This window comes from Lathamus discolor, chromosome 15 (genome assembly GCF_037157495.1).
Source record: "Lathamus discolor isolate bLatDis1 chromosome 15, bLatDis1.hap1, whole genome shotgun sequence".
In the NCBI taxonomy this organism is placed as follows: Eukaryota; Metazoa; Chordata; class Aves; order Psittaciformes; family Psittacidae; genus Lathamus; species Lathamus discolor.
Window position 1 is genome coordinate 2,349,506 of NC_088898.1, and position 27,906 is coordinate 2,377,411.

A 27,906-nucleotide genomic window follows, 5' to 3' on the forward strand; every position below is an offset into this window, starting at 1 on the left:
TTCCCGTAGGTGAAGGCATGGCTTCGTACCTGGCCCCAGTGAGGGAGGCTCACCATAGGCAGGAAGATTGTAAAACCCTACACTGTGGACACAGTGACCATTGTCCTTGATACCCAGGGACATGCTGAACATACAGGGGAAGCAAAGAAACCCCCAAGAGGGCAGGAGAGGCACAGAACAGTCCCTAACTCCTCTCCAGGGGAGCTGGGTGCTGAGCCCCGCTCCCCTTCCCATCACCAGCCTGGCAACCTGCATACTTACAGCTTCAGAGCTGGCTGCATCCTCTGCCAAAGCTGTGCCACGCTTCCCAGTGCTTTTCCCACCTGTTCAATGACGGTTGATACGCAAAGCCCCAGAGCTGGCACTCATGAAAAGACTTCATGGAGCATTTATACCTCCTCCCCCAGGTCTGAGTCTGGCCGAAGCACAGACAAGGCACTTCTGTGAGCGACTGCGGTAGTGAACACAGAGTAAATAATAACAGAAACAAAGACTGATGCTATTGTCACCAGATCTGTATCAGTGGACCTCGGCGGATGCCAAGCATTTACCACCCTCACTTCCTGCTGCCACCCTCACTTTCCTGGAGGAAAACATGCATTTTTAAATGGTTATTTCGAGACGGAAGGATTTCAACAAATTGTATTTAATTACAAATAAATATCAGAGTATGTATCCGATGGGAACTGCACCATATACCCGGCTGGAATCTAGGGTTGAACCTAGGTATTTCCCAATTTCCTTATGGAAACAGAATTTGCTGTTCCAAGTAAAGCAGATACAGATCCGGAGGACTACAAAGCACGTAGGAACAAAACACAGGCTGTTCACAGAGGAATGGGAACGGGTGTTAGTGACATTCACCGGGATACAAGCTCCCACTCAAGCTACTTTACTCAGGTACCCAAAACTAGAAAGCAAACATTAACAGCACGAGACCTTTTGAACAACTCAGGCTTCTAACAGTCCATCCATCCTAGACACACACAACTCTGCACCAGGCACTCGGATCGAAGCAGGAAGCATGGATGTAGATGCACCTTTGCTATACCAGTGAGCAACCCCAACCAGGGGCTGTTTGAAAACTGTTTTCCTCCTCTTGTTTGAGACCACTCGCTGTTACCCAGCTCAGGGAAGCACCTTCAGGCTCGCCACTGACACACTAGAGAGCGAACATCAGCAAAATCAGACCAGCATCTCCTGGACCTGAGTGAACACGTTTTCCAGCACCCCCCTGGCACACGCAGTCACAGCTCTGTGTGTACTGAAGAGGAAACACTGCCAGAAAACGTGGGGTTTTCCCCTCAGATTTCCAATCTGCAGGTGATGTTTCGGGAGAAAAATGTGCTGCAGATGAAGCGGCTTCAGCAAAACGCCATCCATCAGACTCACCAGTGAAGCACCTGGTGCAGGTAACCCCCAGCACACAGCAGAGCCATTTCACCACAAACGCTTGTGCCACTTCACACCAAGAGGCAACCAACCACCTTAACCAGGCAGAGGAAACCAGAAGCTGGGCAGGCTGGTGGGCAGACGTGGAGGTCATGTGCTTGACAGATGTCTCGGAGGCTGCAGCGCTATTCTCACGCTGTCACATCTGGTTTATGAAGAGCTACCACTGAAGGGGATTACTGAATGCAAACATTAGATGTGCCACTGCCGCGCTGGGAAGCTTAGGGCACAGCACAGACCTCAGCCAGCGGCGTGTAAATACACTCATTCCTACATGGGGGCACACACCTACAGCCTCAGTAACACTGACAATACCCGTGTTGTGTCATTCTCTTCTGGTGATCACATTGTCAAGTACCATCATGAAGTTTGCAAATCAAAATGCAACATAAATTTGCTTTGGTGCATATGGAATATTGCATGCACAGTTACTAAAAGTGTTGCAAAATCTATTTCAAATGAGTTTTATTGAGATGAAAAAAAAAAAAACCCCAAGTTTTCCATGGTAACTACAGAATGTTAATCAAAACCAAGTGCTTCCCCTCGTTAAAACACAAATCAGAATAGTTTTTGTTCAAAAATACTTTAAAAAGTAATCAGTTAAATGGAGTATTTTTGGCTGTGCTTTACTCCATACACTGGTTACTGTTTCTAATCTTGCTAATGAATGCACACTAACGAGAGGTTGTCTGCGTGTTCATCATGGGCTTTGATGGGACCCTACTTCTCTGAGCAGTGCTCAGCTGTGAAGCTGCACTGGCGGTCAAGAGTATTCAGCACACCAGCTAAGGTGTAACAAGCACTGTGCCATGTACAGCGGTGTTGTGCTCGGGTGGCAGTATCCTTCTCACTCTACAAAGTACAAAAGCATCAGAGGACTCCAGGTATACAAAGCACTGTTTTCTCGCTACCATTCTCCATTCATAAGCATCATCTTCTAGATTTCCAGGCAGCTCTGGAATAAGGAGTAGTCCTTTTCTTATCCGGTGGTTTGAAGTAAGAATACACGGGTGCTGCGGGGTATTCCGCGTCTGGATTTTCTGCCATCATTTTCAGCTTGGCTTCTATGGCCTTTATTTTTGCACTGACACTGGAAAGAGAAAAAGCAGAAGAGAAATTGAGCTTGATTTTAGCATGGAATCAGGCTACAGCAATCCAGAGATCTTGCTGACATGCGAATACTCAGCCACACGAGGAGGGGCCAGGCAGCTCCCACCGCTGCATTCACAAGCAGCGTGCAGTTGGGAGGCAGGAATCTACTGCTTAAAGCCCACGCTCTTTCATTTCATTCCTCAGCACGGATTTGCTCCTCCAAGATATATCACAGCACCACAAAATAACGGTCCTTGCACCTACTCAGCACTTTCTTGAGGACACTGAGCAAGACAAGCACACAACAAGGCTTCCTACTTCATGTAAAATGATGTCATTTAAAGAGCTCTGAGCATGTGCAGCGGAGCGCAGCTCAGATGAGGCTGCTGGAAACAGCAGAGAAATGAAAGCCAGACTTCCTCCCAGCTACAAGACTGCTCAGGATGGGAAAACCCCAGACTCTAATTAGGTCAGGAAGAAACATTATTTCAGCATTAGCAGGGTTTATCCCAAAGGGAGAGGCTATCCTAGGTTACACCCCAAATTCCTAGGGCTTTTGTTATTCACTATCCTCCATTGGGTATGGACCGAGGAATGTTCCCCTCTCTGCTGTGGGTTCTTGCAGCATCCATCCCCACTAAAACAACTCCCTCGTGCCATTGACATAGCTAGCAACCTGCATGACTCAAGCCTCTCTCCTCATTACTTCCTAGCACGTTACTCCCTAATTCCAAGCTCATCTTATCTGTAAGCAAATTCACTATCTCCAGTCCTGGTTCCTCACATGGTTCCACTGAGAGAACCCAGAGGAAAAAAAAAAAAATCATATACTCTTCCAAGCAAACTGAATTAGCAAAGCAGCACTATGTGCTTTAAGCAAATGGAGGGGCTGGAGGGTTTAACCACATCCCACAGAAGACCCTCCGGCCCTAACACTAGCCAAGAAAACCAAGCATAACGTTAAAACACCCCAAACAAAAATCAGCTTTATGTGAAGCACTACTTGTGAGTTTGCTTTAATCTTCTGCCACTAGAATAGAAATCCTTGCTCGTAAGTATTTTGCTTAATCAAATTAGCGCTCACTGGAATTCATATGAAGTGCAAAGCATGGTTTGGCCAAAGGAGCTGGAATGTTACACGTTCCCAGTTCCTGTCCTCACCGTTTTCCCTTCCTACTGCCCTAGTAGCTGCATGAGTTAGAAAAGGAACTTCAAGTCTGAAGTGCCCTACATCTAATGAGTTACTTTGCAACATGCTGCCCTTCCAAAACCAGCTTTTCTGCCAAACATAATGCCAACACCTCTATATCATACCTGAAACTGAAGAAGTTAATTCCCTGCCACTCCCACAGTTTGGTCACTTCTCACCCACCCCATCTCCTACCTTAGGTTAGACTGGGGCGGCTCTGTGCTGGACGATGGCTCCAGACTGATTGGAAGGATCTTCTCGTTTTTATTGTGATCATATCTCTGTGAACAAGAGACCAAGGACTGAAGTCAGCTGGAATTACGAACAAAGAAACATTTGTCCACAGAAACACTTTAAAACTGGATTAACGTCACCTCGGGTTTTGCGATGTTTTTGCTAGGAATGATTTTGGTGGCCAAACACTGAAACAAATCCAGGCATAATATTTGTTTGGTACCAACACAGAACACAGACTGATATCAGACACTTCTATGCATTGTACTATGGATCTTTAAGCCTTAACCTGTCTTACCACTTCTTATTCCCCTCTATACACAGCATGAAGCAAAGATGGCAGATTTTAAGGTAACTGCTGTACTGTATTGCCATGGTCTTTATACAGACATTGTGCAGAGTCAGAAGGTGACCCAAGCACACTGTGCGCTACTGGAAGGGAAAAAAAACAGAATAAAGGACATTAAAAAGACCAGTTAGGAACCATCTCCCTTCTGCAGAAAGCAGCCTGTGAGTCTGTCATCTCTGTGGGCGACGGGCCTCCAAAACTATTTGCAGTGTTCTGCTTCCTTATTTCGCTTGGCACAAAGTCAGGTTTGTTTTCCAGTGGAGCTGCTCAAACCGACAGGGTCTGGTAAGCCTTGGCCACTCGTCTCAAAACTACTTAGCCTGGTGCTGGCATTGTCTAAAGTAAACACTTGTTACAATAAGACAAAGTTTTGCGTTGTTAAATCTTTCCATTCATGGATCAGAAAATGCCATGCAAGCTGAACTGATTATTTATGTATGTTCCTCACCATACCCTGGACAGCCAAGCACTGAGCTACCCCGCTGAACTCCCAGCTGAGCAGACACTCACTTCTCTGGCTGAAACTCCTGTTACAGCCTGCTCATTCCTCAGGCATCTGGAAGCACGTGGCACTCTGGTAGCTACAGAGCTCGAGAAAATGGAGACTGGGTTTGCACAAGCTTGGATGTGCTGACAAGAGCCTGGAACCCTTGAAGCCAATAATTAAAACAGCATGTTCTCCTTTAACAAAGATACCTGCGTTGGTTTATGTAGCATCCAAAATAGATGCACTAGAACACTTGATAAGTGTAAAAAGCTGCTTGTAGGATTATCGAAAGCAAACTACCCAGAGGAAAACAGCAACAAGCAGCTTCTCCCAAAATCCATTTATCTGCAAAGAAAGTTATTCAGTATGAATTGCTTTATCAAATGCCAGATAGCAAATAACTGCAGGGAAAACAAGAGAAGAATTAAACAGAAACTAAAACAAGGATGTTCCAGAAGGCACTGCCTAGGTTAATATTAAAAACTTGATGTTCTATGTGACAAAGCAAGCAATAAAAAGGATATTTAGCTTAGATGTGAAATATGTTGCTTTAAAGTCAAAAGTAATCAGAGCTGCAGCCACATAAGTGCTTTCAGGGGTAGAACAAAGCAACAAAGTACTTGGTAATTGGGAATTCCCATGTATCTCCTCTCCAAAAAGGGAGCAAAGCCACAAAGGGAAGGATTCAAACTGTCAGGCACTCACTGAATTGGGGAAAAATTAAAACATGGGCATTTACACAAGTGACCTGTTCACACCGCTCTGATGGGAAACTCCCGTACAAAGAGCACCAGGTTAAATGGCTCATCCTGCTCACAGCTCAGCCAGCACAGTTTCAGTAGACAAAAGAAGCGGTAGACTGTTATTGCTGTTTCTAAGGGAGTTATTTCTCTTAGAACAAACTGAAGTCATCTTGCCAGGCTAAGACAGCCTTGATAAAAATGGTTCCTCAATATTAAAGTTTCTCAGTTCTGCAGATTAAAAGCAATTCTTATCCACAGCACCGAGCTTACCTTGACCTGTGCGTGTGCCCACCGCACCACCAGTTTCTTGGAAAGGGCCAGCTTCCCATTGAGACACTGGATCGCTTTTTCTGCTTCCTGCACAGGAAGACGGTTCAATAAACAAACCACGTTTTAGTCAAAACCGACTCAGATGTAAAGAGCCTTTTCTCTTTGTTCATCAGTCTTCTGCAAGAACAGCTAGCCAACAGCAAAGAAATATTATCCCATTGTATCCCAGCTCAGGAGGATCTTTGGATGACTCCAACAATAGAGTATCCAGACTTTTATCAGCCTTACTGGCTTAGTCTTTCACTTGTTTTGGGGGAGAAAATGGGGAAAACAATCATTACAGTGATTACACATCTCTAACATTTCTCCATGCTTATTCTGGATCCTGCTCATGCGCACTGAGGACATTTATCCACCTGGTCCTGTTCTAGACTCAGCAGTGGAATCTCAGTTTTAGGGCACTCCCATAAAACGCAATTCATGACAGCTGAAGATTTATGTTGTTCCCACCTTGCTAGGAATGATTCTCAAGAGCTATCACACTGTGTGTAAAGGCTCTTCTGACACCCTTACCAGCAATTGCAGAGCAAACAGATGAGATCACACGAGCAATCTTCAAACACCTGTACTTCCTGACTTTTAGCAGCACCACCATGGTGTAACTCCAGGAGCTCACTACAAAAGTGGATCATAGAAGTGACCCTTTCTGATTCCCATTATAAAGCAGGATTCAGGGTAAGACAGCAAAGGAGAAAGGAAACCACTATTGCTATTTCCAGGAGCAGTCACAACGTGGCTGTCACGGAGCAGAGCTGTTAAGAGTCTGTAGCTTCGTGTAAACAAGTAATACAATTTATGCCTTCCCATTTTAGCTTTACATTAATACAAAACCCAAAAGATGTGGAATGAAACCAGTCACTTACATCAGAACTTTAGACAAAAGCAACATACCTGTTTGGTTTCAAAGTTCACAAAACAGTAACCCCTCGGCTGCCCCTCCAGAGCACCAGACTTGTGAAAGAGAAAGTCAAATTGCTTTACTTTGCCAAACTTCTGAAGGAGTTTGAGAAGGTGGTATCTGAAGGGGAGAGAAGACATTTATGACACCTTTCACCGCTTTGAAAGTGATGAGAGAGAGAGGAGCCCCCCTGACACACACACGTTTCACACTCAGTAGCATAAGCAGTTGTGTTGTATCACACATATATTCCCAAATACCCATAGAGGTGGGTGCCTCACACAGCAAAGCTTCAGCTTCCATAGCTCTGAGCTGCACTATTCTGGGGCTGCTCTCGAACTCCAAAGCACAAAGCTTCCCTCCCAGTGGTGCCAGCTGAAGGGCATGCAGAAGATCTATTAATACTTGGCTTTTGGACAAGTATGCAGTGGTTCCCTAGAGATCTGGGAGGGCTTTGCCTCCTGCCTCTAAATCACATCTACCTTTAAGCATAAACATCATCTCTCCCCTTCCCTAGCCCTGATGTGACTGCCTGAAGCTTCATCCTTATATTCCTCTCTCTGTACAAGCATAGCCCATAGTCCACAGCACCCTGCCTGACTTGGGATCCCTACTATTCTTGCTGCCTCTTCCTGTACAAGCACTGCTAATCCCATCCTTTCCCTGTGCCAAGCAGTAACAGTGCAGTGGCAAGGACATGGCCAGATCATACAGAAACGCAGCCGCTCTCCCACTCGCCCAGCAGTGCTGGGGAAGCAGGAAGATGGAAGAAGAAGGAGAACAAACTGCAACCAGGCATTGACAGCAGACCAGGCCAAAAACAAAGGCACCAGACAGACCTCAGCATCATCCAGCCCAAATCTGCCAATGCTTCTGGCTCAGACAGCTCCTCAGCGACATGCACATGAAAGTCAGACACTTATTTAGCCAATTATCTCCCTGCCATCCAGTGGGGAGTGTGCTGTTTCCAATAAAACTGGGGAAAGCCAGAGTAAATCTGTCTGCTTAGTATCTAGTGCACTGAGCAACTTAAAACAAGGAGCACATTTGCTGTACAGACCACATCTAATCCTCAAAGTTCTCTGCAGCTTTGTTTGGTTCCCCGAGACCAAAGTGTTTCACAACACTACCTGACCTAGGAGGAAAACGACACTTGCTACTATTTCATCCCATTCCTAGTGTTTAAGAATTGTCTAAGGGTTTAATAAGGGTTCCTTAGTCATCTCCTCTGATCAGCTGCACAGCGTTCATCAGCAAGCCACATAGCCAAATTTGCAGCTTACAAGATAACACTCAGCACTCTGAAAACCTACCAGGATAACTCAGAGTGCACACGGAGCACCAGGCACTGGATTAAACCTTGCCTGTGCAGACATGAATGGTCAGTAGTGGCCCAAGAGAGCCAAACACACCAGGCAGCTTCAGGGACAGCCCAGATAGGAAGAGCAGACAATGTTTTTCCTAATAAAGCCTGATAGGATGTTTGAGAAGGGCTTTAGCCCTTTGTTAAGCTTCAGGAGCCAGGCAAGAAAGTTCCAGGAATGTGAGTCATCTCACAGGATGGTCAAGGTGGACATTCAGGATATGCACTTTTAAAAGAGGTGAAGGTGCAGCAAACGTACAGATGAGCAGTGCAGAAGGGCCAAGTTATCTCCCAGGGGAACAAACGCATTGTAATTGATTATGAAAGGTTTCCTCCATCCTTCAGAATACACACCACGCACAGGGTCTTCCAAGAGGCCTATAAACCCTCAGCCTCTGCACAGAACTGGGTACACAGCGGCCAGATTTTACCACGGCACCTGAAGAAAAGCAGTCACAGGGGTACCGGTAAAACCACTGACTCTGGAGCTGTGATGTATATAAACCCCCACACGCTAAACTTTCAGAGCCCCCAAAGGATGCAAATGCACCTCAGGTTTGTGTCTGTAAATGTACTGCTACAAAAAGCACTTGCAGTTTCAGCAGTATGAAAATAAAGTCCTCGCCACCAGAACGCTGTTCCCTTTCTGGCAGTGGAAGGGCAATGATGATGCTCATTGCATTCTGTTTAGCAACAATAAAACCCTGCAGCTGCTAAAAGGAATACTTGGTGCTTGTTTTCTTTTCCAAGAACCTCTGCATTCAAATAGTACGTTCTTAGCAGCAACGTGGTAGTTGTTCCTTTAAAACAAATTCCATTAAGTGTCTACAAGCAATTTAGGGAACCTATTTTATTTAGAATATTTAAATCCTGGGTGAATCAAACCCTATTTTCCAACCATGCGTGCAATTTTTACAACTGCAGGTCACCCACTCTCCATGGCACAGCTCAGAACTGAAGTCCTGTATAACAAACAGTTTCAGGCTGTGCTTATGATTTGTTATTGTCAATATAATGAGGGCATTAACAGTAACTCGACAAGTAGTTCTCCAAGCCAAGAGGACTTCAGTACTGAAGGAAGACCCGTCACGGAAAACCTGAAGTGAGAACATGTAAAAAGCTTTACTATGGCAACGACTTGGGTTATCCAGAGCTTGGAAGCCACTCGCACAGATGTGGCCCCACCGCGCTGTGCAGATCACCGCGGCCAACCTCAATCTCCACTTCCTGTCATCTGATGTGAATGCGAGACAAACCAGCAGCTCCCCCATTTCCTTTTCCTCCACTCTTCCTCCTGGCACCCCGAGCGCTATTCAAACACAGGCAAGGCTTCCTCTGAACAATGCTGTCCCAAGGATACCGCAAAGGTACCGGGCCACATGCAAAACCTATTATTACGAAGAATTTTGCCCCACTGGGACTCAGTAGGGGTCTGTAACAACAACTTATGCACACATTGTTTTCTAGGTGAGACTCATCAAGATGGGATCCTAGACAAGAAGCAGAACAGCCAAGGAAGTTGAACACCCGCTATTTCATACCCCTGGAAAATGAATGGTCATTCAAAAGCTACTGCAAACTGGACAATATGTGTAACTGTAGCGGGAAATGAAACATTTGCCTGTCCAGAATGTTGAAAAGCCTCAGAAGGATTTACAAACAGGAATGGGCAGAGAAGGCAGTGCTGCTCTGCTTGCTACACAGCAGATGTAATTAAAGTATGGGGTTTTTCCCCCCACAAGATGGGAGCACTGAGAGGTGATGTGACAAATGCTCATAGTGACGGTGAGGGGACTCCATGGCTTCCTTGCTCAGTGATGCCAAACCTAGAACCAGCTCTCTGCTGCTCTCCTTGTGCATTCCAGTGGCAAATCCCACAGCAGGGATCATTCAGCATCAGATGTACCCGGAGACAGTGTCCTGAAACGCTACAAGGTGCCAGCTCACCTCCTTCTAGCTGCTAAGAATACACTCAGTAGACTCCTAATACTATCTTCTTCCACAGGCAGAACAATCCTCAAAGGATGCTGGCTAACAGAGAGGCCACCCAAACAAACACGTTAAGGAGGAAGGTCCACCAGAAGACCCATCATAACCTTGTATGTGGGGTATGGCAGCATTCAAGATCTTCCGAGACTCCCACTTGAGTCACAGTTACGCGGTATGTGCAATAACCTCCTCTCAGCCATCAACTCGCAGGCTGTAATTTGTGGGCAGCCCTACGTTTATAAACTCCTGTTGCTGCAGCTTGTGCTTCAATGTGTACGTTACCTATTAACACCCTAGTGCTTGATTGCAGCTATAGGTTGCTCTCTAAATGGAAGTCTTGGATTAATTCAAGACTTTCTGAACTCATTTCTGCCTGAGGACGTCACAACCACTTATTAACCCTGCCAACAACTCCATCAACTTTACTGTGTCTTAAGCAAATCTAACAGAGGAATGCAGAGGCAACTCTTAAAAGGCAGATAGAAGCAGCAAATGAAGAAACAGCCGTGTAGTTTTCAGGTATATGTCTTTAGCTGCATGATTAGCAACCTCAACAAGCATAATTCGGATGAACAACTATGAGCAAGGATGTAAGCTCCTAGGATAAGAAAGGGAGGATCAAGATGACTTACAGAAACTTACTGACCTGACACAGAACTGCATTCTTTCTCTCTACACTGACAATGCATTACAAGGAACTTCCCCATTTTTATTCACAAGGAAATAGAGATTACAATACAGTTTGCAGGAGAGAATAATTTTTAAGCAAAATTAAAAGCAAAATACAGAATTATAAGGCCTGAAATAGGCAAAAGCACTGTCACTCACCACAGGGCAAACCTCAAGCATGGAAGCACTCTAGGCTTGATGACACAGGTGAATGAAGCCCTCTAACCAGTTTCTTGCCCCTTGCTCACAGCTGTGACACTGCTCTGGACACAGAGGGCTCCGTGGAAGTCATGCCCCACACCTGAAACCCCACACCCACGCAGCTGCAATAAGTTATTTGGAAAGGCAGAGCCTGCACATGGAAGCCACCAACTGAAACCCCTAAAAATCATAACACCCAAGCTATGAAAACAGTAAGTTTTGCCATACAAAGTTATTACTGGTCTGGCCTAGAATCAAAGGAACAACCTAGACTGAAAGGGTCCTTAAAGACACCACTAATGCATTTGCAAACACCCGCTGTTCTTCCCCTCACACTAACCTGGTTTCCTAAATCTTTAAAGACCCAAACTGCATGCTCAAGAACGCCCCTATTTAATGTTACATGGTCAGTGGATGTGGACAAACCAGAGCAACGTAACTGTGTGATAAAGTGGTAATGAATGCAGAAACCACCCCAAGCTGAAAGGCTGAAAAGCATAAGGCATTAGCGATCCCATTCAGAGGCTATTAGAAAACTGCTCTGTTAAGATGAACCACATTTAGAGTAAAAACCTAGCACCTGCACACACACAAAAAGAAGCAGGAAGAAAAAGTATTCCGTAACAGACAGATGCAATAGATATTAAAAAGTCCGTATTTCTTAGGTGTGTATAAACCCCAGTTTTGGTTTAGGCTTCTTTTTTTATAGGAGCTACTGATTTCTCAGCACACTACCCAAATACTGGACAACAGGTCGTATTTCCTTTACAATTTAGCTGTTCAGAAACCGTTTGCTCAGAAGATAATCCTCCATAGTCTGGAGAGAGCATGAACATACACACATGCATTTGATTTATGGGCTTACCCACCACAAGCAGCCCATCACACCACACCACACCCCACCTCACTGCCACTCAGTTACAAGAGTAATTCCGTGTTCAACCCCCATCCCGCTGCTGACACCAGCAAGAAACAAGGCTCTCGGTCACCCTGAAAGTTTCCAACCTGGAGCTCTGACATTTCCTTTGTTTAGAGAACAAAGATGTTTTCAACCCTTGGGCTTCCAGTCTGAGCTGCAGCTTGCAGGCCCTCTGTACGCAGTAGGTAAGCATGTTGGTGCCTCCAACCCCCTGGTCCACGGGGCCGGCACAGCCCTTGAGCCACCCGAGGTGCACGCACCGCTCCCGCACACACACACACACACACTTGGAGCCGTTTGCTGCCGGGCAGCAGCTCCGAGCAGGGGCCGTGAGTGCCGGGCCCAGCTGGCAAAGCTGCTCCAGCACCTCTCGCTTCGGGCACAGCCAAGAGCCGGGTGGGCCGCACCGGCCCGCGCCGCTCTCCTGGGCAGGGCGCACCCCCGAACTACCACCGGCACCGGGGCCCGCAGGGCGGGCGGGCAGCGCTCGCAGCCGGAGCCGCAGCGGCTGCGGGGATGTGGCACTACCGGGGGGGCGCGGCCCCGCCGACGGCGGCCCCGGGGTCACTCACTCGGTGATCTTGGGGTCGAGGTTGCCGATCCAGAGGCGGTGCCCGTCCTGCAGGGCGCCCTCGGACAGGATGGAGGCGTTCTCCAGCGGCAGCGCCTGCCGGCCCGGCTCCATGGCTCTGCGGAGGGCGCCGGTGAGAGCGGGGCTGGCGGGGGCCGCGGCGCTGGCGTCGGGCCGGGCCCGCACTCACCATGACACCGCGCCTAGGCCTCGCCTCGCCCCGCCCTTGGCGACGGCTTGTGACGTACGGGCGCGGCGCGGATGGATGACGTTAATGGAACGCAAGCGGCTGCGCGACGGTGAGCGAGGCGGCGGGCGGCTGCGCTCCCCGTTCCTGCCCCGTGCCCCCCGCAGGCCCCGCTCCCCGGCCCCGGTGCACGGCGGGAGGGGAGGGGCCCGGGCCGGTGTCCGCGGGGCACCGGGGGAGCGCGCGGGAGGGGCGGGGTCGGTGCGCCCTGACGAGAGGGAGGCAGAGGGGGCGGGGCCAGGCGAGGGGGCGGAGCTTTGTAAAGAGGCGGGGCACGGCGGTGGGCGGAGCCTGCGCACACGTGCAGCAGGGCTGGCACCGCCGTGAGCCGAGGCGCAGCGGTTGCCCCCAGAGCCGGCCTCGGAGCGGCGGGGAGCGGAGAAGGGCCGGTCCCTCTCGTAGCCGGCAGTGGTGGTGCCCTGGCTCCTTCAGCCATCGCGGCCTTGTGTGGCAGGGACTGAGTTTACCGTTTGTTTCTGCAGCTCCGAGCCACTGGGCTGGAACAAAGCCGGGGGAGCTCAGGGGGGGTTTGGGGCCTCAGGCCACGAGTGGCAGAAATTAACGGCTCTGCTCAGCTGATGAGTGTGTACCAGCTCCCCTGATGAGCTGTTCCTGCTTAACAGAGCCTGTGCCACAGGCCGCGCTGGACGGGTGTGCAGATGCATTCCTGTGCAGCCCCTTCCACCGGATTTGCCTGCTGGTCACTGCAGAACACCCATAGGGCTCAACTCCCCCCTCGCACTGATAGGTACAACTGAGACCTGAATCCGTTTCTTAGCACTTGGACCAGCTGCCTCTTCTCTTTTCCAGGTGGGTTAGAGAGACGCTGTAGACGATGGCCATGGCACTAAGATGCTTCTGGCATCTGCCTTCCCTGCTTTATCGCTCCTCATTCGCAGTGAGACGGGGGCTGCCACAGGCTCCCACAGGCTGCCCATCCTTGCTCCTGGATGGCTGCAGGCAGTGTGTCCGTCAGGTGCTGCTGACCAGACAGCTAGCTACCAAGAAAGGTAATGGGTTTCCTACTGTTTGCAGCCCCTCGGTATGTTGGCAGAATTTCCTTTCCTGTCCCTTTATCTCATGTACGAGTATTGATCTGACTGAGCAAAACACAGCTCTGGAGGAGCTGGTTTGCCTCGTGGTCTTGCAGTGTATGGGAAATGTTGGCCCTTCCCTTGGGAGAGCTGCTGCTGCTGCTGCGCTGGGGCAGTGGGTATCAGTCATCACAGTCCAGGCTGGAGTCGGTGCATACAGTGTAACCAACAGATACATTTTGTGCTTAAGTGCCGGGCTACTTACTCATTAAAAAATAAGGTTGTTTTGGTTTATCTTGGACTCAACTTTGAATCTGACAGGGGGTTGGTTAATATCTTTCTGCTTTGAAATGCAACTTAACTGCTGTTAGAAATAGAACTTAATGTTTTGTATAATCTGCAGCTAAAGGTAAAGGTCAGAGTCAAGCCAAAGTGAATATCAGTGCTGCCCTAGTTGAGGATATTATCAATTTGGAGGAAACCAGTGAAGACATGCAGGCGGTAGTAGAAGCTCTGAAAGAAGACTTAAGCAGAAATCTCAGTGTTAGAACCTCACCAGGTTGGTAACCTTCTTGCATGATGCTCTATTGCCTGTAAAGACGAGTACCTTTCCTAGTAATGAAGAGCTCTGATTTTTTTCCAAATCTATTTTCTCTTTATTGGGTTATTCACTGGGCACCCAATTACTCCAGCCTTGATGTCCCCCAGCTAAAGGTTTTCTTCACCCTGAGCTTGACCAGGAAGAATCCATTTTTGTTAATAGCTTCCTGGAAATAGCTTTTCTAAGTGGGAGATGTCAAAAGTGTCTAACTGAACCGTTTGCAGATGTGATGAAGAAGCAGGTTGTCAGCTAATGGTGCGGTAGGGCAGGAAAAATCCAATTGCCATTAAATTAGCCTTTTGGAAACTGCCATCAGGCTGGTGTCTGGCGTATGCAAACTTCTTTTTGCTGTGCATCTTTGTGTCTAGTGACCTTCACAAGCTTGTTCATTTAATGAAGTTTGTGTTTTAGGAAGAAACGCGAATAGTTTTGACTAAGCTACGGTTACTATAACACTCTGAACTATTTGTAAGTAGTATCAAGTTTCAAGGATAAAACTTAACATTAAACAATGACCAAGCTTGAATCATTCACCACCCCAGCTCTGGCAGGGGAACATCAGTCTTTAATGGAGTTGGAAAGCATAGCTCAGGCTCTTAACTATTTATTTTAACCATAGGTATGTTTTTTAATTGCATTGATAAAGTACCTCTTGTCCCCTGTGCCTTTTGGCCTGTTAACATTTTGCAGCAGAAACTAGAGAGCAGATTAAGAGTAGCTCAGGGAGAAACTGAATACTTTAAATTAGGCCGTGTACAACACCTCCTCTTGGGACTTGGAGGGGGGGAAAAAGTGAGGGGTTGGAGAGAACACTGCTACATTAAAGACAATATTCTTGATTTGTATAACAACACTTTGATTTTCTTTAAGCTCTAGGAATTAAAAAGTAACAATTTCCTTCTAATTCTTAACAATCCTGCTTAGTTTTCCTATTTAGTAACAAAAACACACACGAGTTTTGTTTTCATGTTTTTGTGCTTTAGAGCAGCGTTGAAATATTTAGGTTGCAAATACCACTGGGGATGCAGGAACGCAAACAGCATCTGAAGTCTGAATAAACATGGGTTATTTTCCCTTTGTAACATCTGTATTTTGCATAGCACGAGGGAAGTGGGACACAGTGCACGCATTTTCCTTCAGCGTTGCTCTATCACACTGAAACCCCCCCTGTGTTTGCTTCTTTCGAGGGGCCCTTGATCACATCATCGTGGTGACAAAAGATGGGAAGTTTCCGCTGAACCAGCTGGGGCAGATCTCCCTGAAGTCACCGCAGCTCATTGTAGTGAACATGGCCAGTTTTCCAGAGGTAAGGACACATCACCGAAGGCATTGCAAGGGGAGGTCATTACCACGGGAACAAACAGGTTGATGCTGAGCATCCCCTGCAGAGACTCACACAGGCAGTGCTGGGCAGCCATGCAGATAGGGGCAGTAAGAGCACAAGGTTAGCTATTCATCCCGCTCCAGGTCTGGAGCTTTGCCAAAGCTTATCTCTATTTATTTTCCAAAGGCTTTCCCCAATTAATTAAGTCAGCAAAGTCTCAGAGGAGGTCAGTGTAAAGCACTTGATGCCTAAGTGTTTCTTAAAGTGCATCCAGCATGTATAATGGCTTTGAAAAAGGGAGGCTCCTCATCAGCGAGTGCAACGAGGTCCCTTGGAGTGCCAGAGCTGAGAGAGCCAGGGAGGTCACTCCATGACTATAGCCCATGTCCAAGCAGGAGTTCAGGCTGAGAAATGGGCATGTGAGACATTAAATAGCCCACTGTGTAGCACTGCCTGCGTTGGCTGTCTAAGCCAAAGGACAATTTTTCATTGAAACTAGAGCTAGGACTACTTCTCCCAATGCAGTTAGTTTATACCATAACTGTTCCATGGATAGGTTGAACTCTTTAAAACCATTACAGATAATTTACGTGATGTCATTATTTACAGCATATTGTCAGTACTTCACGGCATTGAAAAGCAAATAAAAATGCCTGAAGAGTCTGGAAAAGAAAATAATCACAGAAAAGGACTTTCAGGGCCAAATTCTGTTTGCCTGGGAGTTATAAAACCAAACAAGACTGTTTTTTAAGCCTGGCTATTTATTTCACAGGCTGCAAGTTGATGGAGCAATATTGCAGTATTTTCGCCTTCCTCTATCTCCTCCAGTCTGTATATTAAACAACACAGCTTTTACTGAGCATTTCCTTCCTACAGAGCAAGCACTGTCCATAGAATAACACATTTACATTCCTAATGTGCTGAGATCATCTTGGTTACGTTTTCTCTGCCCTTGTTGTGTTCTATAGGACAGCAGTTAGGTCTTACAGAACACTCGCATTCATTCCATTCAGTGATGGCACGCGACGGAGACCTAAGCAGATATGCCAAGCTTAACTTTGTGCCTCAGTTGACAAAAGCTGAACTGATAAATACATAATAACCCTAAATACAGTCTCCTGCTGCAGCTTGGAGCTAAAATGAATGATGGGAAGGAGGATCAGAAATAGCAATGTGCCTTGTAGGAAATACCACATGAATACAGACTTGCTCGGTGTTGTTATTGACAATGTCAAGAACGAAGCAGCCTGGCAGAGCGCTCCTTCTGGCAAAGCTCTGATTTAACCATTAAGCCTGTCACTCTGTAAAGGTACACCAGTGCCCTGGGATGGGGAAGGAAGGAAGCCTCTTAATCACTTTGCAGCTACCCCATTGCAGCACCCCCTGTTTTGAGCAGAGCGGAGTAGTCAGCCAGTGGTCGGTAGAGTTTGGAGAAGTTAATCCCGAGTAATAAGCTGCGAGATAAACACAGAGCTGGGCACAGGCACTATTTCTCAGCCAGCTGCTACTGGCCTGATGTGATGTGGTCAGGCTGTAGTCCTGAAGTGGTTAAGTCGCTGTGTGATTTCTAGTGGGAAACATTCAACTGGAATTTCTAAACGCTCAGAATCTTTCATCTCCTTTGCCACAGTCAGGCGACGTCTTGGGATTTTATTGCGGTTTCACTCTGCGTTGCCTCAAACCATTCAAATAGTTTCAAAGAAGCCAAACAGTTTTCTTTTGTTGTTGCTTCCCTTCCCCTCTTCCCCGCTTTGTGCCCCCCTACCCTGATACCGAGCGCAGCCGTAGTTTCCCATTCGGTTTGATCAAAGCTCTCCGCACCAATGTAACTTCCTGATCTTACTGGTAACAGAAGTAAATGTTTCCATGTTCCATGGAGATGGATTGCCAACTATTGACAGAGTTCTGGCATATGGGAGTGATTATTTCCTAATTCCCTTTACCTTTTGATCTGTTTTACAGAGCACAGCTGCAGCTACGAAAGCTATAAGGGAGAGCGGCATGAACCTGAACCCAGAAGTGGATGGGACAATAATCCGGGTGCCAATTCCTAAGTGAGTATTGGTGCCTGCCGGAGTTCATCATGCAAGATAACACAGTGGGTTGCAGTGAGTGCCCTTCAGAGGGGAAGCATGCACGATTACTGTAATGTCATGATGCAGCTGCTTTCCAAGTAGCTGTATTTCAGGTTCAGAAAAAGGTCTGAGCCCCTAAAAAATGGCTGGAGGAAGCTCTTCCAAGTGTCTGAGCTCTAAGTCATCACAGTTTGGCATCTAATGGTTGGTTTTATTGTTCTTTATCTTCCCCTTGCAGAGGAGACTTGGTCCTAGCTGGCTGCAGCACTTTCCAAGAAACAGCCAAAGGCTTTTGAAGCTGTATTGCTGTGAATTCCTTGAATTGCACCAGCATAGAGTAGCAGCAGCACTGGTGTGAACCAGCAGTGTTAGGGGCGAGTAGCACCTTGCTGCAGAAAACACTAAAATGTGGTGATGAAAGAAAGGAGGAGAAAATTTATAGCTTTGACTAAAGAATCCAGTCCCTCTTCTCATGTAATGCACATTGTGTAGCTGATGGCTGTGTGGAAGTTTTGGAATAGAGCTGCTAGAAAAGCAGGCTGCTCCTGGCTGAGGCTTGAGCATCGCTTCCCTCACCCATCACAGGAGTGTCCCAGCCCTTGGACAAAGCAGGAGGTGCTACTGCATCAGTGCTTCAGTTTGGATCAAGAGAGTGCTTTTGAAGCAATCCTGATGATCCCTGCTTACTGTGCTTTGGGCTGCAGCACGCTGGGGGCTCCCCCAGTGAACGGGATTCTTTTCATATGAGGTACCTCATCATACTAGAGAGGTACCTTCTGGGAGCTCAGCACGTGCTCCCCCACGGCACACGTGTGTTTGGTCCCTGGGACCAGGCTGGACCTCCCAGCAGCGATGCTCCTACTGCTGCACAACTGGCCTGCATAGACAGAGCGTGTGAGATGGGTAGGATTGGGTGGTGTAGGGATAATTCATGGGTTCCTGTGGCTGCTTAAACCCTGCAGCCATCTAAATGCCCTGGGTGGGGGTACACAATCTCACACCCTGGCGTTACACAGTGCTGGTCCCACAAAGGGTGAAGACAGCTCCCTACACTGCCTGTGCGTGCAAAGCCCTTGCACGTGCGCTGTGTTTTACAAGCAGGTGACTTCTCAGTCAGGATGAGCCAAGTATTCCTCGTGCTTCACATCTACTTTTAAAATTCTATGGAATGTTTTTTTTCCCTAGCATTTTGATCAGAGAAGTCTAATTGCAGCTTTCCGTTGCTGTCGGTGAGAGGGAATGACATTATCATTCTATTTGCTGATTTTCTTTTCCCCGTGCTCCCTGCCCTTCCCCCATTCCTCAGGAGAGGAGGAGGAGGAGGGCACCATTATCTTCATAATTGCCGAGGCTCCCGGCTTGCTGCACAGTGGTTTGATTGTTAATGGGCACTTGGGTCATCCTTGAATAGGAATTGCAGGGGAGGAAACTCCAAAACTGAAAATCCCAATCTTTAAAAAGATATTGGTTTTTAAACAAATCCGTCACTACCTTTTGCCGTGCTGCAGAGCTAAAATGAGTCTTCTCTCTCCAGGGAGGATGTGCCTGGTGTGCTCCCCTGTTCCTCTGGTGTATAACGGGTGCAGCTCCTGCCCCCTTTCTCCCTGGCTGGCTGGCAGCCCAGTGAGCCCTAAGTTAAATAGGTTTATAGCCTGGGAGATGTGCCCTGCAGGTCTGCCTCTGCCATCCCATTTGCTCTTTAGTACCATGACTGGCTCTTTCAGAGTTTCAACCACTTATCAAGAGACCTTTTCAACCTTAAAACCTTCTCATGCACAGGGAGGGTGGGAATAATCAAATTCTATTCGAGGCCTCTCTTTAATACTGTAAATCCCTGAATGACTGTCTTAAATTCTCCAAGTTTTTCATTTTCCCAACTCTTCTTTACAAAATACATAAGACAAATGCAGAGAGATTGCCCAAATGATGGCAGGTGTGAAAAATGAGCAAGCAGATCAGAAGAGACGATAGAGATAAGGTTGTTTCTGCAGAAATCTGTGCTTTCATGAGGGGAGGCACAGTAAAAGTAAAATCAAAGCTGACCTGTTACTAAACACGCTTTTTAGTCTGCTCTATCAGCTGGACACGCGTCATTGTGCCTCATGCAGATCCCGCTTCAGCGCTCGCGCCCGTTTCAGCCGAGTATTTTAAGATGGAGTTTACTTTTCAGTATTTATCCTAGGAGTTTAGCTTTTGCATTGCAGTTGTAGCAGAAAAAATACACTCGTTCCGTTGGTGTTTACTTCTGCTGCCTGCTCGGATCCCCCCTGCTCCCTACGGCATTCTCCTGTTTGTGTTGCTAGCACCGCACAGGCAATATTTATTTGTGTAAAAAGTATTCTCTGAGGGTTTTAAAAGGGGAAAAAAAAAAAAAGAAGAGAAAGAAAAGCAGCCATGGGAACATTCGTATTGGTTGATCTCTCGGCCGAATTTGACCTGACCTTGTGCCTTTTATGGTGGTGCCTCATTTTTAGATTCATCTTTTTTGGACCCATTGTGTTACACTGGATATTGTTTGTAAAGCAGTCATATTTTTACACATGCTTTACTGAAAGCCAGATGACTCTTTTGAAAGTTTAATGACTCATTGTGAGTTTTTTTCTTTTCCCTTTGCCCTTTAAGAAATATGCAAAGCTACCTACGACAGGGAGAAAGGACTCCAAGAAACCCTCTCCTTTGAAAGAGCCCAAAGCTGTTTCTGTGCTGCGTTGCTCTGGATCGCTCATCATCAGAAGCCTCTTGCATGCTTTTTGTTGAGCAATATACGTTGCACCCTATGTTTATCTGCAATTATGCATGCAGAGTATTTAGTTAAGCCTACTTTCCTTTAACTGATCCCTCTCTTCACAGGAAATTCCTAGCATTTGAGATACAGAAATTACTCTTACCGCACAAGCGTCTTGCGTTGGAGACATGACCCGTGTTGTGCTCGCTGTGGGTCTGCTTCTGCTGTATGAGACGGGCATCCAGGGCTTGTAGTGCTTAAACCACTGATCACTGGGGGAAGCAGAAAAAGAGATGTTACCCAAGGGGTTGTGTGCTTTTCTGAACACCCTGGCGTGTCAGGCACCAGCCTCCATCCTGATCCTGGCAAGGGCACGACTATCCCTGAGGGAATGGCAGGATTTGAGCCCACTGCTCCTTGCACAGCAGGGGAGAGCAGAAGGGTCAACAGACAGGGACCTTCTCCCTGTTCCCCACTTCTGGCACCCTTCCCCAGGTTCACTTTATGCTTTTGTTGGCTTTAAACAGGGGGTAGGGACAATGGTTACTAGACAGAAAAGAAAACATATCTAAGAACAACTTAAAAGTCCCAGATCTGGGGGCAGGATTAAACAACTGTCCTTAGAAACCATGGGCCTGGCTCGTGTTGATGGATTCCTTAACCAGAAACAGCATCTGCTTGAAAAAGTGTCCGTTTCTGGCATTGTTGGTAGCATTGCTGAGAATTTACACACAGTCTGGCTGGAACATAAAACCCGCTGAGAAACTCCACGGCACTGCGCAGTGATAAAAAGAAATTGGTGTTAATAAAGACAGACAAGGAGGCATGAAAGCTGTGACCCCGTGCCAAGAAGCATAGGAAATCTGGCAGCGGTGCATAAACAAAAACATTTCCTTAAAGGCTCTGCAGCCCCAAGCAGGCGAGTGATACCCTCGGCACAACTCGGAGTAGCCGAGCGGGAGCAGGGAGGCGAATAGCTGTCGGCGAGCTGGGTCTCCCCAGCCCTGCTGCAGCCCAGCCTGCCTCACCACCCAGCAGGAGATGGGAATTCCAGCTCCCTCCTCCCAAGTTTAGCAGCCAGGACTGACTCCCTACCCCCCTACAAAGCTGCCTGAGAACCTGACCTCACCCAGACCCCTGTTTGTGAGCCGGCTTTGCTGGTTCCGCATGCGCTGCGGGACCTCCGGCTGGGGAGATTGAACATGAGAAGCCCTAAAGGCATCGATGTTGGGAAGAGGAGGAAACCACGAGTAACCCCACTCACTTTAATTGGGTGTCTGGTCCAGGTTGGAGCCTGCACTGACCAGAAGCTCTTGCCATGTGTGAAATCCACTGCCCATCTCCTCCTGGAGCAGGGAGCAGGACGGGCTGGGGGTGCCTCTGGGTGAGGACAGGGTGCCTGCAAGGGAGAACCATGGATGCCAGGGCTGGGTCGCTGCTCTCTCTGTCTGTCAGCTTTCCCAGTGATTCCAAATCCCCATTATTACTCATCACTTCTGGGAAGCCTATTCCCTCTTGCACCATGAAATGAAGATAAACTGGCAGGAGGCCAGCGCCTCTGCAGACATCTGCTGTGAGCAACCTGGGGAGGTATCAGCATGTGCATCACTCGCTGGGCTCAGCACAAGCTTAGGAAGGGCTGAGGGTCCGACTGCGCCCCAGCAGCCTCCCTGTAACACACCCCCGTGCATGGGCAGAGCTGCTGCTGCCCGGGGAGCCCTCACCCTGCGCTTCCTGAGCTCCGTGCAGGAAGAGCCTTGGCCTCAGGCTTTCGGTGACCCAGGGCTGCTGCAGCCGATCTCTAAATACTCCTGTGAGATGTTTATTTTGCAATAGCTGCCGAGGGCAGACGGGTGCTCTCCTGCTCGCCAGCCTCGGGGGGAGCGCAGGGGCTTCATACTCGAGGGGCTTCATACTCGAGGGGGAGTTCCAATAGCCATGATATTGATTAAAGTGTTATTGTTAAGCACTAGCAGTTGATGTCGACAGTGATGACCTGGAGGTGCTGGAGCATTACCAGAGCTGAGGTGACACCACAGCCATTCCCTGTGCCTTATTCAGATGGCCAGGCTCCCTCATCACCTTGGTTTGGGATGGGAATCTGAGGGTTTATTGAGGCACCACAGCAGGAACTGGCCCCGTGTTAGGGGGAAGGTGGAGCTGAAGTTCTCCTGGGCTGAATTACCTGTGGCTAGCCATGTGTAGCATCACCCTCTTGTCAAAGCATTGTCTTGGTGGAAAAGCCCGGTTGTGATGAGCTGGACTAAGGCTGGGTGAAACATAAGCTCTGTAGCTTCCAGATACATAATTCAAGCTCTTTGGCTGCAGGGAAACAATACCAAGAGTTTCAGGAAGGGACAGAGGTTTCCTCCCAGCTTTGCAGGATTATGCTTTTCAGCTCCATCTCTCAGGTCTGGAGCGGGATTTTCCCCTCTTTCCCACAGATGCTTTGGCAGCAGAAAAAAGGAACCTCTGAACATTTCAGCATAAATTTCAAGCACTGCAGTGACAACTGTAAACCAAGTAAGATCCAGTCCAAGTCCATCAGCTTAGGGCTGTGCTGGGAACTTTCCATGCTAGGCTCAAGACTTGCTTCACTGGGGTGTGCTGCCTTGGTGATGCTGTGCAGAGGTGGCTCAGGTGGACCCAGGCAGGATAAAAACATGCCCAGAGCTGTTAAATCCCTCTGCAATACAGAGCTCTATGATAACACAGGCAGCTTTTAGGTGTCCCTGTGCTGCGGCAGAGATGATCACTGCGTTTACCCAAAGTCTGCTGTAGAAAACAAATCTGGCTGGGCCACACACGACACTGTTTTTCCTTTTGGTGTTCTTTTCCCCCCTCCTTGCTGCTAGGGTAACCAGAGAGCACAGGGAGAGCCTGGCCAAGCTTGCCAAGCAGTCCACCAACAAGTCCAAAGAGGCCCTGAGAAAGGTGCGAAGCAAAAGCATCAACCAGATAAAGAAGAGCAAGAGCAAAGTGTCTGAAGATACCATCTGGCTGCTGGAAAAACAGGTAATGTGTTCTTTTCTTCTGCCACATCATGATGTCTCACAGCTCCGGTGTGTTGGTGCCAGCCTTTTGCTGACGGATCTCCAGCACTGAGAGCCCAGCTGGGGAATGGGTGGCCGAGGGCTGGATATTTTGAGTCAGCAATGGCTGTTCTATTTGCTTTTTCTTTATGAGATTTGGGGCTTCAATCTCAAAGCCAGATTTATGAGACGAACCATTGTAAACCGACACAGGGGGAAAAACTGTTCCCTCAAAGCTTTCAGACTTACAGGGGTTGTTGCACAGCACAGCTGAACTCGGGGAGCAAACCGCCCTACATCCATAGCTTTACCACCATTTACACAGGGCCTGGCCACTGCAAAACAGCTGGTGTTAATGAGGATTGCTCCAGTTTGTTATTAATGAAAAGGCTAGCGAGATTATCTCTGTTAGGAGCTTTTGGCTCCAATTCAGGAAAATACTTAAGCACATGCCTAATTCCCTAAGAGCAGATGTCACTAAAGTCAATTACTTGGGCATAAACTCAGGCACAAGCCTAAGTGTTTTGCTGAATTGATGCCTCTGAAGGCAGGCCATTACTTTTTAGCTGTTTGTTTATTAACAGCTAAAGTTAGATACATTGCAAATGCTTTGGGACAGTTCTCTGTGTGCTCACAAAAATAAACATTGATATACAGAGCGTTTGTGCAAGCAGGAAAAATGGCCATGCTATTGTAACTGAATCCTGTTGGGAAGCCGCTCTCCCAGAGCGGGCAGATGGTTTCTGCGTTTATGGAGGTATCGGCTCAAGTCTAGATTTAGCTTGTACCCAAATTCTCCAGTGTGAGGAAAGGTCATCATCATGTAGAGACTGCATCCTAATCAGCCCTGTGAAACTGGTGCATACCCCCCCACAGTGTGCTCCATCCCTTACCTGCGCTCACTCAAATAAGCACATGGACATTTCGGTCCCATTTCCATGCCTGCCACATCCACCCTGTGTTACCAGAGTCCTGCTTCCTGGGCAGTGCTTCAACAATCACCATTTCATTTCTTTTCATAAGAAATAAACAGATCAGTTACTTGATGTGTGAATTCGTAGCACGGACCAGGGCTGTGCTCCTGCTGTTACCTGCTTTGCTCTAACAGTGGAGAGGTTGCAGGAGGTAACAAGGTAAACCCTCTCTTCTCTGGTGCCAACACCAGCAGGTCCCTAACTCTGCCTTCCCTAAAGTCCCTCTGTTAAACAAGGACCAAGTCACTTGTGAAGCTCAGCCAGGAGCTGGTGTGCGTCTCTTTTCAAAGCCTTTGACCGGTCCCTGTTCTCATTGTGCAGATGCAACACTGGCACGGAATCACTGAGGGATGGTAGGAGCCCCCACTAAAAGCCACTTACTGCCCCAGCACTATTTGGGTTTTACTAGGACTTGAGGCTTTGTTTGAGGAGGCGATCCCTTCCCTCCTTCCCTTTAAACTCTCACCTAGCACACAACTCTGACTTGTACCATTTGCCACAGGTCCAGCAAATGGCAGACAGCGCTGCAGCGGAGATGGACAAGCTGCTGGCAGCAAAGACCAAGGAGCTGCTTGGATAAGCATCATCCAGATGGACACAGTCCCCCCTCCCTGAGTAAGGCTGAACTGCCACAAACCCCGGTGACCATCCTTGCCCAGAGCAATGGGCTGGGGCAGCTCTGCCAGCCCCCCAGAGCAGCTCTGTGCTGGGGTCCCTCCACCTGGAGGGAGGGGGGATCTCTCCTCACTGTTCTTCATCCCGGTGGCAACAGAATTGGGTGAACTAAGCTTAAAACAACAGGGAGGAAGAGTGGAGACTGTTGGAAAGGGCTCGCACATGGGAGCCGGGGCACAGGAGAAGGAGCTCCCCTGCTCATCGTGTGCACCAGCCCATTTGAATCCCAGCACCTCGCAGGAGCCAGGACCACTGCAGGAGGAGCCTGGACCACTGCAGGAGGAGCCTGTGCTCTCCTGCTGTGAACCTTGGCAATGGGGGTTTTTTGCTTAAAATAAAGTTAAAATGAGGTGTGGAGGAGCAGCGTTGGGAGAGGCAGTTCCCGGCTGGTTTGTCCCCTTGGGTTCATGCATCCCAAAAGACGTGTTTGCCCATTGCAGTGGCCAGCAGTCATCTGCAGCCTGGCTACTGGGAAGGCATGAGCTTGGCACCAACTGGTGCAGGGTGGGCGAGGGAGACAGGCTTTGCATTCCCCATGGCTTTGTGGATAGAGAACTGAAACCAGTGCTGTCAGTGTTACCAAGACCAAGAAGACCAAAAACCAACACAAGAACTTTCCAAAACCAGCATCTGCCATCCCTGACCAGTTACAGACCCCCCGTGCCAGCCACTAGTACCGCATTTAAGGGGTTGGAAGAGGTAGAAGCAGAGCAGGTTTCTGAGCACATCGTGCATCAGAACTCGCATCCAGCAGGTACTTGGCAGCAGCAGCAAACAGCACCTCATGGAGGGGAGGGAAGGTGGTGGCCAGCCCCATAGCCCTGCTCCCAAGGCATTCGGGTTCAAAGAGCACCGAGTGCTCTGCAGTCCTTAAATAAACAACTCCCAACCCGTTAGTTTGTGTGCAGCGGGGAGGGGGAGGAGGATGAAGGATTTGCTCTGCGAGGGCCCCACACATCAACAATTTCTCTCCTTTGTGTATTTTGGCCAAAGTGCTCACCATGATAAATGAAGGCAGGCAAATGGTGAGCCCAGGGCGCTCGCATGGCTCGGCAAATTGCTTTCAGCCCAAATCTGGATTGCTTTTGACATTTATCAACCAGGCTTTTTTGTGCTGTTGCTGCAGCCTCAGCATCCAGCCTGGGCCTGAAGGGTTTCCTGGTACCTGCCCTGGAGCAGCAGCTGCTGAGCTGGGTGTTTCTCTAAGCCAGGGCAGGTGGAGAAGCTGCTGTTGGTGCTGCCCAGGGGGCTGCTCCAGCCTCCTCCCATTCTCTTAAGGGTTTGAGGTGATGGCAATGGGATGATGGAGGGATGGGATGGTGGATGCAGGCAGAGGAGCTGCAGAGTCACTGCACAGATGAACTTCCTAAGTATTCACTGCTACTCCTTACCCTTTACTCCACCTCACATAAATTAAAACCAGGCAGTAAGATGGCACCAGCACTGAGCTGGGGAATGGAGCTGCCCATCCCCAGTGCAGCCATACCCTATGCTTTTGGGATGTACCAGGAGGGGACCTGGTGCTGGTCACACTGGCAAGGCAAAACTAGGTGCAAAAAATAGCTTTTAAATGTGAAGAAAGGCAGAGACCTGTTCTCTGAGGGGCTGCAGCCAACCGCTCCATGGTAGAGGAGGGTTGGGGAGTCCATTCACCTGCATCATCACCTACTGCACTCTGCATCAACCAGGAGCCGCTACAGTGCCTGCAGATGCTGCTCTCACCCCAATACCAGCAATGCAGCACATAAGCCTGCAGAGCTGTGTGAGCACAGCCCATCCTGTGCCCATCCTGCTCACCATGGGGCCTTGCACCACAGGACCAGCATCTTCCATACACAGAGGACTGCAGCAGCACCCACAGCACACAGCAGGGTGCATGCAGCACACTGGCCCTGGAGACCACCCCCTGCCTGCCATGGGCCACTGTAACCCCCCCCAGGAGAAGAGCAGACAGACACTCACTGTGACTGCAGGCAGCTGGCACACAGGGTGGCTCTGGACAAGTCCCACATCCCCCTTGCTGCACAAATCACCTGCTGCTCCACACCAAGAGCTGCAGCACAAGGCCTGCCTGCTCCAAACACTTCCTCCATCAGCATCAGCAGGAACCTCTCACTTGGTTCCAGCCTGGATCACACCCAGAGCTGATAAGAAGCTGCAGCTGATGCTGTTGGCGGGTGGGAAGGAGTTCCAGCTGTGTTGAATAGCCCAAGAGGGAAAGGCACCATGGGTCAGAAAATGGTTGGGCTGGTTGTAACATGGATTTGATGTCAGTGATGCTGCTTTGGCCACCAAATAGTTTGGCCTCAGCAGTAAATGCCTCTGGATGGTCCAGGGCAGAGGGCCACAGCCAGACCCTATGGAGCTGTGCCCTGGGCTCTCCACACGCTGCTGTGCTCACCAGGAATGCTCTTCCATCAGCACATGCAGATATGGGGCACCAGCAGGTCCCACATGGCAAGTGCTGCCATGGCCTCATGGGTTGGTGGTCCCCAAGGGGAATCGCATCCCATCACAAGCGGTACCCCTGTTCACATCCCCACTCATTGTATCCCAGGCAGAGACCCGCACCCTTCCCAGGGCTGCCCAAACATCCGCACTCAGCTCCACCGGGACACTTGGGTTTGTTCCGAGCAGCTGAACCAGGGCAGATGCACCAAGGAGGGGGTGGCCGGGACCGGGGCAGATGGGGACCAGCCTCCTGCCACCTCCCAAACCGAGCCCCGCAGCCAT

At 48.8% G+C, this 27,906-nt stretch overlaps 2 protein-coding genes and 1 long non-coding RNA gene across 4 annotated transcripts; 1 reads left to right on the top strand and 2 right to left on the bottom strand.

Annotated features, from left to right (window-relative positions):
* Positions 1-630: 630 nt before the first annotated feature.
* RBM18 (RNA binding motif protein 18) lies at positions 631-12,916 on the bottom strand. Its single transcript, XM_065695222.1, has 5 exons — positions 12,488-12,916; positions 6,768-6,894; positions 5,817-5,903; positions 3,929-4,014; positions 631-2,542 (listed from the first exon to the last, which is right to left on the bottom strand). The coding sequence occupies exons 1-5, from the start codon at positions 12,598-12,600 to the stop codon at positions 2,383-2,385; spliced, it is 573 nt and encodes a 190-aa protein (XP_065551294.1). The 5' UTR covers positions 12,601-12,916; the 3' UTR covers positions 631-2,382.
* Positions 12,728-25,545, top strand: MRRF (mitochondrial ribosome recycling factor). Of its 2 annotated transcripts, none has more exons than XM_065695221.1 (7): positions 12,728-12,785; positions 13,544-13,743; positions 14,171-14,326; positions 15,556-15,674; positions 17,655-17,746; positions 23,348-23,507; positions 25,001-25,545. In XM_065695221.1, the coding sequence occupies exons 2-7, from the start codon at positions 13,569-13,571 to the stop codon at positions 25,076-25,078; spliced, it is 780 nt and encodes a 259-aa protein (XP_065551293.1). In that variant the 5' UTR covers positions 12,728-12,785; positions 13,544-13,568; the 3' UTR covers positions 25,079-25,545. The 2 variants fall into 2 exon arrangements, with proteins under 2 accessions (XP_065551293.1, XP_065551292.1); XM_065695220.1 differs by lacking the exon at positions 12,728-12,785 and having other exon boundaries at positions 13,554-13,743; positions 25,001-25,113; positions 25,271-25,545.
* LOC136022220 (uncharacterized) lies at positions 20,502-27,280 on the bottom strand. The gene is made up of 3 exons (XR_010616079.1): positions 27,136-27,280; positions 20,656-20,764; positions 20,502-20,551 (listed from the first exon to the last, which is right to left on the bottom strand). It is a non-coding gene; the product is annotated as an uncharacterized LOC136022220 (long non-coding RNA).
* Positions 27,281-27,906: the final 626 nt, after the last annotated feature.